The sequence below is a fragment of the Alosa pseudoharengus genome, unplaced genomic scaffold (assembly GCF_046254945.1).
Source record: "Alosa pseudoharengus isolate Yale_2024_CS ecotype anadromous, Long Island Sound unplaced genomic scaffold, YU_APseudo_1.1 YU_APseudo_1.1_scf_8, whole genome shotgun sequence".
NCBI lineage: Eukaryota > Metazoa > Chordata > Actinopteri > Clupeiformes > Clupeidae > Alosa > Alosa pseudoharengus.
This window is the reverse complement of record NW_027468870.1, coordinates 14,534,995-14,546,427: the sequence shown is the minus strand read 5'-3', so window position 1 is coordinate 14,546,427 and position 11,433 is coordinate 14,534,995. Positions and strand designations below refer to the sequence as shown.

At 44.2% G+C, this 11,433-nt stretch overlaps 1 protein-coding gene across 1 annotated transcript; it reads right to left on the bottom strand.

Moving 5' to 3' along the window:
* Positions 1 to 4,169: 4,169 nt before the first annotated feature.
* Positions 4,170 to 10,698, bottom strand: spry4 (sprouty homolog 4 (Drosophila)). The gene is made up of 2 exons (XM_076274675.1): positions 10,555 to 10,698; positions 4,170 to 8,405 (listed from the first exon to the last, which is right to left on the bottom strand). Exon 2 carries the CDS (start codon positions 8,340 to 8,342, stop codon positions 7,236 to 7,238), a length of 1,107 nt encoding a protein of 368 aa, XP_076130790.1. The 5' UTR covers positions 8,343 to 8,405; positions 10,555 to 10,698; the 3' UTR covers positions 4,170 to 7,235.
* Positions 10,699 to 11,433: the final 735 nt, after the last annotated feature.

Here is an 11,433-nt window from a genome sequence, read left to right as displayed (position 1 = left end):
AGAAAAGAGAGAATGAGGGAGAGTGTGAATGAGAGTGAGAGAAAGAGAAAGAAAGAGAGAGAGAGAGAGAGAGAATGAGAGACAGTGGATATGAAAGAAAAGAGAGAATGAGGGAGAGTGTGAATGAGAGTGAGAGAAAGAGAAAGAAAGAGAGAGAGAGAGCAGTGCGTGGCGGCTGCTGGTGCATGTTAATTGGTCCCACTCTGGCACCGGCAGAGTTGCGCGTTCCCGCTTTGCTGTCCAGTGAGTCGGTGAGGAGAAGGGGCCGCGTGGCCGCAGGGGGAGCCACGCCGGACCACAGGAAGCCACACGTGCAGTGCTGCGCCAGGTTGCTGAACCTCCTGTGAACACCATTTATGCCTCTTCCTCTTGGGTCTATAGCCATAGGGTTGGCTATTGAAAATAAATGTATATTTAATATAGACGCTTTCAAGAGAGTTCCATTATCAACATCATATTGGGAACCAAATAGAACGTTCAAGCAATGTTTTTGTTTTTATTGTTGAAAGGGTCTATACCTCTGTGTCAGTGGCATTGACTGCTTCACTATTGGAGCCGCTCCATTGTATCTGTGTGTTTGTGAGACTGGCACTCTTGAGAGAGGTCAGGGCTGGCCAACACTAAACAACAGCTCCACATGCATACTCCTAACTGCCTGTTCACACTGGGTATTGTCTTGCAGCCGGGATGCCCTCCATGACATGAAAGCTAATACGCAAAAGTTAAGAATTAGCCTTGGAAAGGCAATACAACATGCAAAGAAAAGAAGATGGGGACAGATGGAGAAAGGAGATAGAGAGAGAGAGAGAGAAAGAGAGAGAGAAAAGGATGAGTGTGCACAGGATGTGCATGCTAATAAGGATGACCTCTCTGAGTTCAAACTGTAATGTGAGCCAGCAGCACAGGGCAGTAGAGAGGGGTGTGGTGACCTCATTTTAAAAGCATTGTGTGTGTGTGTGGCTAATGTTAACATGAGCTCAATACACCACTGGCAGCAGACACAGTTCAGGAAAAGAGTGTGTCCTTTCAGGGCTTGTTGTGTTGGGAGTTTGACAGGGATTTATAGCTTGACACTGGTTGAACTTCCTCCTGAGGAGGGTGACTCGATGTTTGTGTGAAGGAAGCCAACCCTGATGAGTATTTATGAGTATGTGGTTCGTTGTTGTACAGTGTGTGTGTGTGTGTGTGTGTGTGTGTGTGTGTGTGTGTGTGTGTGTGTGTGTGTGTGTATGTTTGGACAGTGGATGAGGCTGGTGAGAAACACACACACGCATGTATGTCACCTGAAGCAGGCGGATGACAGAAGAGCAGGCAAGTAAAAGTGTAAGTTCTGCCAGAGGGAAATTAGTTCAACAGTTGCATCTCCAGGTGCAGAACACACACGCACACACACATTCATGCACAGACACACATAAAGACACACACACATTCGCACACGAGGGAATTCTCCCTGTTTACCTGTAATCAGGTGCTGAGGTGGGGAGGCCCAGGTGATATAAAAAAGGTTGGGGGTTTGATTCCTCTTGGCCTCACTCCACATGAAATGACTTATTGGAACAACTTCTGACGTGTCTCCCCAAATATACACCTGTGCACACATAAAACACACACACACGCAGAGGCGATTCTAGAGTCTGTGGGGTCCCCAAACAAAAATTCCAAGGGAGCCCTACCGACCAGTGTTCTTCACCATTATGTTAGGCTATAAATAATCTGACACCAACGAAAAACCTTGTTATTTTGAAAATATAAATGTAAAGAATAAAAGAAATAAATAGAATAAATAAAAAAACAATATAAAGTATAGAAGTGAAATCGTTTTTATTGGGGTCCTATACCCAAAATTAGTAATTCATTTATCTTGATGAACTCTGTTTTAAGTCCCCTTTCAATATTGTGAAGAGTAAATGTGGGCACTACAACACTAGGCACTAGGCTACAATAATTTTGGCATTGATGGACAGTTTAACACGGAGCCTGACTTATTCTAATTACTTCTTTGGATAAAGTCTATCTTTTATTTTTAAATAAGCTAGTTGGTTGACCCATCTCCTGACAATATTACAATGTTTATTGTTTGCTTACAAGAAATATTAGCATGCAGAGTGAGAAGCGAACTAAAGGAGTTGGAGCTGGGACAAAAATAGCTGGGCCTATAAAGAGGAATGGAAAGAAAATTTTGGGTTTTGTGTTACCCGGTTTCACAAATGCAAAACCTGTGTATCTGATATGCAACAACGCTGTCGCTGTTAAAAAGAATATCATACCACACTACGAAACGCAGCGGCACCTTCAAGGTGGCCTATCTGCTCCAAAAAGAAGGCCAAAAGCACAATATCCAGCAGGATCCAATGCATTCTGGTGTTCTTTCTCATATTTGTTTAAGCACCAACTCGCAGTCTGATTGGTGAATAGGCTATTTGTAAATCGATATCGTAAAATAAAATATTTTTAAAAATAGGACTGCCAGAATAATTTGACTGGGCCAAACAATATTAGTGGCGGCAGCTTTGGCTCAGTTTGAGGACAAGAAACGGTGCATCAAAGGGTCAAAATATTGGCAGCCAAAAAGGATCGTTGATAACAGAACAAGTGACGGTGTAAAATTAAAAATCTTTGGCGGCACGTCATTATTGTGATTAAAAAAATTAATGTGCATGGTCCTTACTCACATCGCGATTAACACGTTATGGCTGACAGCCCTAATACAAACATAACGTTAACCATCTCCTTGCTTAACTAGTTGTAACTGTCGCTAGCTAGCTGAAGTTTATTGTCATATAGATGTAGCAAACCATGTTCAATCTTTCTGCCAATTAACATTAGCCTACTATAACTTCATTGAGTAGCCTAAATGCCAAACTCCGATGTTGATCCGTCATCACTGCACCCTTGATTGAGGTTTACCACAGTAGCCTAAATATGTGCGTATTCTTTGAACTCTTTTGAACACAGATCCGCTGTTTATAAGGCCATAGCATATAGGGCCTACATGTACAGATGTACTATTTGTACAACAGGACAGGAGCACGCAAAATACATCATTCAATCTCTATTGACGAAATTCTCGCTTGTCCCACCGGAAACACACTGAGACCATGTTGGGGGCCCCCTAGCGGCTCGGGGCTCCAAGCAGTTGCCTGCCTTGCCTGTTGCCAAGGTGCGCCTCTGCACACACACACGCACACGCACATGCACACATTCACCAACATGACACACATACTGTACATGCACATGCATACACTCGCACACACATAAACACACACATATGCACACACACTAAAGTCACACAGTGCTTTCACACACACACATGCACTCTGTCCAGCGCCGCCCCATGCTGTTAAGACTGTTCAAACAACATCTGCGCTATGTCGAGCGTTTGTTCAACTCGGCGTAATTCCTGTGTCACATATGCTGAAGTGTAGGGACAGCTGAGAGGCTGAGTTGAATTGTGTGGACCCCCCCCCCCCCCCCCCCCCTTCAGGGTTATGAAAGCTGCAGCCTGCCTTAACCTATTCACACTGATTAGACACTCTCCAGGCCTCAAGGCTAGTCTGTCTCTGCCTCAGGTGTGAGGAACAAAAAATAGAGTGTGTGTGTTTTGGAGGGGATTGTTTGAAAGGAAGCGAAAATTAAAGGCTTTTGAGTATGACATGCATGTCAGGTGAGTCCCTGTGATGATGCTCAGCCTTAGAGCCAAGTCTATATGTGTGTTTTGTAGGTTTGTTTGAGTAGGTCTGCATTTGTCTTTCTGTCTGCCAATCTGTCTGTCTGTCTTGTGTGTGTGTGTGTGTGTGTGTGTGTGTGTGTGTGTGTGTGTGTGTGTGTGTGTGTGTGTGTGTGCGTGAGTGTGTGTACGATTCAGAGGCTAACATCTTACTGGAGCCTCCAGGAATCACAGGTGCAAGAAGCATGTCATAACATGTGATATCATCATCCAATTGGTGGCTGACACATGGGAGCACAAATTTGCATGTATTCCTTACTTCTTTCCTCCCTCTCTCTCTCTCTCTCTCTCTCTCTTTCCCTAATTTTCTCATCGCCCCTCCCTCAGATTGACATACATATGAACTAAATTCACTTAATTCTAGTATCAAAACTGTAATGATGCAAGTGTGGTGAATAAAAGACAAAACAATGTTTTATATTTAACAATATATATTTCCAATTTCAATGTACATTCCGTTTTGACATAAGCTTTTATTCACAAACAAAAAGTAGGCATCTAAATAAATACTATATAAAATAGAACTTCAAAATAAATATATCTATACAGGGACATTTTATATGGGAGGTTCTGCTTTGTCATTTTAAAACAAAACGAAATAGTATAGAGCTCTTTTCCCTCGACAATGCAAATATAAAAAAAAAAAGAAAATAGAAAATGAAAGACAAAAAGAAGGATCCATGGAGCACGGACAAGCACACAGGAAGTGTTGCTTTTTTGAGTGAATTAAAAGCTCTCATTGGCTAAAACACTCATAGCCAAAAGGCTGCACCACGGAACAGAAGGAGATGAAGTCACAGCATTCTGGCGAGGGGATGGAATGTTCCCTTCCTGTGGGGGAGCGATGATTGAGAGCATGCTCAGAGGACCGGGTGAGCCAGTGGTCCGTCTCCCCCCGAGCCACAAAAAAAGAAGAGCCAAAACGATAAACTGAAAAACAGGACAGAGAGAGAGAGAGAGAGGGGAAGAGAGAGAGACAGAAAGACGGACATTGAGCAGCTAAGAGATTCACTGGTGAATCAGATGGAATGGAATGTGGCTCGAGAGGGACGTTCAATCCCATCCAGAGGTTTTTGACAGAGTTACGCAGCACAGCTGTACATGTCAATCAAAACAAGAGGATGTAGCATAAGATTCTTTTTTGGCGGGTGGGGTGGGGGTGTTGGTCTGAGACTGCAGCAGTGAATAGAGAATGACCGACTGGATGTGGGGCTGTTGGTAACAGACATACTGGGGACTAAATTACTCCAAACTAAAGGACAAGGTCCAAATGTTGGCACCTCACTCAAACAGGCCAGAGACACCATGAAGAGGTATTTTTATTGCCTAGCTACACTTCTCCAAATCAAGTGCTTTTACTAAAAGACCTTTCCATGCCCTCGTCTTTTCCATCACCCACAATCATTAGCCAATGATATATATATATATATATATATAATCTATATTTAACTCTCTATACATACATATATATGTATATAGATATATTCATGTTTGTGTGTTTTAAAGAATCATTATTACACTGTACCATGCAATTTCCAGGACATTTTGAACTCACCTAAAGATTGCTAGATTCTTGGAACTATTTACAACATGTAACCTGCATAGGTTTGTTTCTAATATTATCGACAAATTGTTGACATGTTAGCAACGTCCCTAACTATGCAAGTCTCACCACTTATCACTATTTTGGCACCTATATCCACGGGTTTATCTGCAAAAAAATGTAATTCTCCTCATACATTCAAGACTAAGAACAGTAGTGTTTCTTTTTTTTTTTTTTCGTTATGTTTCGGCTTGGTGCACCAAGACATGTACGGGCAGGATCGTGTGCAGTGTCTGGTGCGTGTGGTGGCAGAGTGATGACATTCGCATACGAAAAGTGTGAATCTAGACGGTGGATTGGCAGAGCCCCTTTCTGCCATTCAGGCATCCTAACAAAATAAAGGTACAGTACACCTTTTCAAACTTTTCCTCTTTTGACTACCTGGTGCACAATAAAGATGTTCCTAAAAAAAAAAAAAAAAAGTAGTGGAAGTGTACTCCTTTGGCAAATTCTTCGGAATACCATATAAGCCAAAAACATACATTAGAAGAAAATAGATTAAATTTTATGACACACACACACACACACACACTCTTTCTTTATCTCTCTCACACACACATACACAGCTGAGCAGCAAAAATATTAGATTATGTTTGGTATATATTAAGTGTAGTAGACTACAGGGACAGGGGCTTCACGAACCGAGAGGGGATTGTTTGGCCATTATCTATAATACTGTGCTTTTGTCCATTATAAGGGGTATTGATTCTGCTAAAAAGTTAGTCTAAATGGTAAGGTGGGTTTATTTTGTCAAAAAGGCTAGAGGGATCAGCTATCGTTGTGGCTTGCCTTCAAACTTAAAGGAAGGTTATGGCCTCAATCTATTATTAGCTTACAAATACCACCCCTCTCCTCAACCACCTAACTCTTAGAAATTCAGAATAGTCTCCTTTATGTTGTTTCCTTTATGCAGAGTATACTCAACCTACATATTTATCTTTTTCCTATGGTCAACATGATCCCTGAGGTGGATCTTCAACATCTCACTAAAACATCTAGCGATCTGGTGTTTAACCCTTGACAAAGTTCACATCCGGGCATGACATGCATATCTGAGAGGAGGTGTGGAGGCATGTTAATTGTTATACATAAATTAAATAACAAAGAAAAAAAAAGATTTTTTTTTCTTTTTTTTTTTAAATAGAGCCTCCTTTAAAGGGAATTTACCCCTGTCTTAGAACAGTATGGCCTATGACTACAACCTCCCTACTGGCTACTAATGACAACAGAAGATTCCAGCTTGCGTTAGATCTTTTGTCAAAACACAAGCTTCACAACGTCCTAGCAGTGGAAGGTAGCACATGCTGTGATTGTAATATGTCATACGCTATAAATTCACTTCTGTCTTTAGCTAAGTCAGATGCTATGTTTAAGCCACTGTACTTTTCTCCTGTTACTTCTAGTGTGGGCAATACTTGTTTTTCTCCAGAAGAAAAAAGAACAAAACACAAGTTTGAACGTTAAGAAACTTGACTCCTATACCTGACACGATAGTGATACAAGTTGTGAGTAGGCTACTTTGTTGTGTGGCCAAAATGTATTAACAAGAGCTATTAAGCCTTCTGGCGCTGAAAAACTAACAGCAACGGCATCCCCACAGTTCTCATCTGCACTTGTAAAAACAGGACTGTGAAGTAAGCAAGTGTTTTTTTTGTGTTTTTTTGCCAGGCTAATATATGCAATGTTGCCACTGCTCTTTTGAGATGTCACACTATGACACTAGGACTTGCATCCAGTCTGAATCCTTGTGAGTAAGTACCATGATTAGAGGACCTCCAGCAGCTTGGGAAGAGGGTGGGGTAAGGGTGTGGGTGGCACATATCCTCTCAGATTATCCTCTGCCAATGCAGTCTGTCCACCATCGGCCCCGAACGTCTCAAGCATCTCGCCACCTCTGGCTGGCCATCACGAAGCCTGCTTGTCCAAGCCTCCCCCGTTTTTTCCCAGAATCCCCGCCACGCCGGCCTTGGCAGCGGCGGGCGCCTTGCAGCGGCAGCCCGGGCGGCGGGCGCCGTCGTAGCACTTCTGTGAGAGTTTGGCGCAGCCCACGGCGGGCAGATAGCAGAGTAGGCAGGGCAGCGCCATCGAGAGCGCCGCCATGAAGGACCAGCGGGCACAGCGGTGGGCAGGCCCGCACGAGCACGGCCGGTCGGCGCATGAGCCCTCGTCGCCGTCGTCCTCGTCCTCGGCGCAGTGGTAGAAGACGCCCTTGACCAGGCACATGCAGGTGGCGGCGTCCACCAGGCTCTGGGCCGAGCAGAGGCATGCTTGGTGGCACACCCAGCAGGAGGGCAGCACCCGCGGCAGCGTGCACTCCGTGCAACGGCACTTGCCGCAGCGCTCGCACAGCAGCAGGTGTTTGGCCTCGGCAGGCAGCAGCGAGCCCACGGGGCCGTCCGGCGCGGCCGACCCGGACGTCTTCAGGTCCGCGGGCTTGGCGCTGAGCAGCTTGGCCTGGAAGCCGCCGCTGCCGCTGCCAGGGACGCGGCCCAGAGAAGAAGCAGCCGCCGCAGCAGCAGGGGGAAGTGAGGAGGAGGAGGAGGAGGTGGAGTTGGAGGAGGCCGTAGTGGTGGTGGTGGAGGCCGAGTCCAGCACTGGGGTGGGGGCAGCATGGTCCAGCAGGCGCTGGTCGGAGGAAGTGCTGCTGCTGGAGCTGATGGAGCTGGGCCGGCCGCTGAAGCTGATCCATGGGTGGGTGGAGTCCTGCGTGTGTGGGTGTGGATGGTGGTGGTGGTGGTGGTGGTGGTGATGGTGGTGGTGTTGGTGCTGTGGGTGGGCATCAGTCTGCCGGCTGGCGGCCAGGTGCTTGGGCTGCGCATGCGGCTGCTGGCAGACAATGGCCGCCGGGCTGTCGATATAGTCGTTCTCTACGTGCGACGACTTCATCTGCTCGATAGGGTAGATGGTGAGCGGGTGCTGCAGCCGGCCGTAGGGCACGCGGCTGTCCAGCAAGGGCTGTACCATGATGGAGGACGAGACGCCGGGGATGTGGTGGGGTACTCTGGACTCCATGGGGCTCAGGGCGGTGTCCCTCGCACGGCCAACGGAGAGCGGCGCGGCACCTGGAGGTCAGTGCTGGGGGAGAGAACAGAACTGCTGTCAGCTGACCACCTCCTAAGAAACTCGGGTACAGTCTGCCTGGTCCCAACAAGGGTTAATTGCAACTATCTAAGATGTGAGAAACAACTTTTACCTGTTACATGTAAAATGTCTACACTACTACTACTTTTTATACGGTTGTCAGATCTAACATTTGCATTCATATTTGTAAAGCATAACCAAATATTACACCAGTTTTGTAGGTTTAAAATTAGGCCTATTCAAGGTAAATTTATAGAATGAAAGCTGCTGTCAGCAATGTTAGCATTTCTTGCTAACCACTGCCAGACCTAGTCACTTAGTCCATCCCCTCCCTTCTATGCAATGTACAAACACAATGATTGGCAAGTAGGGATGGCTGTCTTTTTGGATGTTTCCTGATTGGTTTGTACCACTTTTTTTTATTTTTTATTTTTTTTACTGGTGGTTATAGCAATTTTAAGACCCTTAATTACGAAAACACCCAAATCCTTACAATCCCAATCAAATGGTTAGCCCTTCCAAACAACACCATTTTCTGCCACCATCCATATGCAGCAAGCATTCAAGTAAAAATAGTAAAACATGTTTGCCAAGTGACTGAAGTCCATTTTAGGATCCAAAACCACTGAGAGGTACTTCAAGGCAACACTGTGGATTGGCTACTATGTGGACAGAGACCACTGAAGATAACTGAACTAAAGGCAGGCGACCAACATGCTTGTATGACTCATACTCTGACTTTGAGAGTTATATCTAATTGCAGAAGGAATATTTTCAAACACTTTATCTCGGTGACTGTCAATCACGCACACCTGAAACGGGTAAACATGACAATACGTTAATGTGTAATTAATAGATTATTACCATGTTGTTAATTTCTCTTTAATTTGCGCACCTCATACAATACATTTTTAGACGTAGGGAATACGCTTTTAAAACTTTGACATTCGAATGTTTAAAGAATTATTACAAGATATTTTCATTGCATATTCAACCTGATTGAAAAACGAATTCTTGTCCACTGTATATTCCAAATCAGGCTATCCTTTGTTCAAATGTACGATATTATTTTCTGTAAATCTTGTACCGGCACAAACATAGGGCTAGATATCTAGCCATTAATAACCGTTTGCAAAATGACAGACGTCTTCCAGGGCATATGGCAACTTTATAAAAAATAAAATAAAAAAATAAAAACATTGAGATTAGAAATCACAATTTTAGCCTATGTTATGCCATGTCAGCGTGCACGGCCTTATCGCCAGATTGGTGAGATCTTTTAACGCGAGATACGGCGATTTAACCACTAGATAGGATAAACCTGTTGCGACATAGCTTGTTTTGGCAGACATACAGGATGTGAATACAACCAGCTCTCGGTAACGTTAGAGCCTTTACACTACAGATGTTGACGGCGCTTTCTCCCCCTACGATCTCACTGGTTCAGAAGCGTACTGTCGGGGAGAGAGGTAGGCTATTTCATCTGGCGTCATTGGTATACTGTCATGCCTCTGTATTATATCGATAAATGCGCGTTGTGATTCGGAGCTGTGACTCATTTCGACTTATGTGAGGAGACACTAGACGTTCTTCCAAGTGCGTTGAAGACGGTGGTCTTATACACGTTGTGCATAATTTATCAGGTATACATCGATTATTTAATCGACTTATTCTCCTTATCTATTCTAACTAGATTTCATACAGAAAATGATCACCCTCTGACCTCTGCTCATGGTAAACGCAAAATCTGCAGCACAGAAGCGTAACGCAATGGTCCGCGATAGAACGCGAGAAGCCAACTGCCCATAAAAATGGCACCAGCATGTCCGTCACCAACACGTCGTCTAGCAAAGCTTTCGATCTTCGTCGAAAGGACCGAAGAGTTGCATTTAAAGTAAGCTATTTCGTGTCGTATGCCAATTCCAGTCGTTCGCCCAAACCGCACAACCTTGCTACAGTTGGATCCGTGGTTGAGAATTGATACAGAGAATAAAAACAGGTCCAGCTCATTGCAAAAGACCGATGGACAGATATATCAGCATATTTACGTTAGACTAACACCAAAGATAAGCTTTTTTGAAGATTTATCAGCAAATAAATTCACCCCTTAAATGTACAGCAAATAAGCATTTCGTAAACTTACCAGTTTAAAGAAATAAGGCATTTCCCTGTTTCTTGAATGCAGCGTCTTCGTGTATATTCCAAAGATATAAATCCCAGGTAAAAGCGTGTAAGGGGGCATAAAAAAAACCTTGACCACAATCCGTTCGAAGTGCACTGCAGTGGAGACGCTGGGTTTTTGATACGATGTTGCAACTACATGAGGAAAATGGCTTTTTATGAATGGGAGGGTGAGACACGTACTGCGCAGATGCCTTGACAGATTTTTTTGTGAATGGGAGGGCAGTGGAACTCACAGCGCAAATGCAGCGGTTACTTTTTTATGAATGGGAGGACTCCGAATTTCATTGCGCAAGCGTGTAACCAGAATTTCATGAATGGAAGAATGGGAGGCTTTTCGTCACAAGGGCAATGTCGGAGAGGATTACATGAATGAACCAGCTCTGCGTCTCACGCCACGCTGCTTATTTATGTATGTGCTAGCCCACTCATTCATTCAGTCAGTCAGACCCTCACTGAGCCCCGCGATCCAAATGAGCGAAGTGAACAATTGCTACATGAAACACAATGTAATTGAGGAAATACAATTATGGGATATGTTTCATTTCAATTATTTGATTATATTGATACATGTCTGCGACTATTTATAGTCCAAAAGACTTATTCATAGGCCCAATCAGCATCTTAGGCTACTCAGCTCAGCTTACATGATTGATATATAGGCCTACTCGAATATTAAATCAGGAATGGCGTTCCTTTCTCAATGTTGTAGCCTAGGCTATGCAAATAAGGTTAGCAAATGCCAAGCAGTGCGATTCAGTTACCAAGAGAGAAGCCCTTTGGTATAAGCAGAGGGATTGAATTATATATCATTCACAAGGCCATGACAGTCAAGCACTGA

Bases quoted from the DNA above. Each gene is read 5' to 3' on its own strand.
- spry4 (XM_076274675.1), bottom strand. From the start codon at position 8,342: ATGGAGTCCAGAGTACCCCACCACATCCCCGGCGTCTCGTCCTCCATC.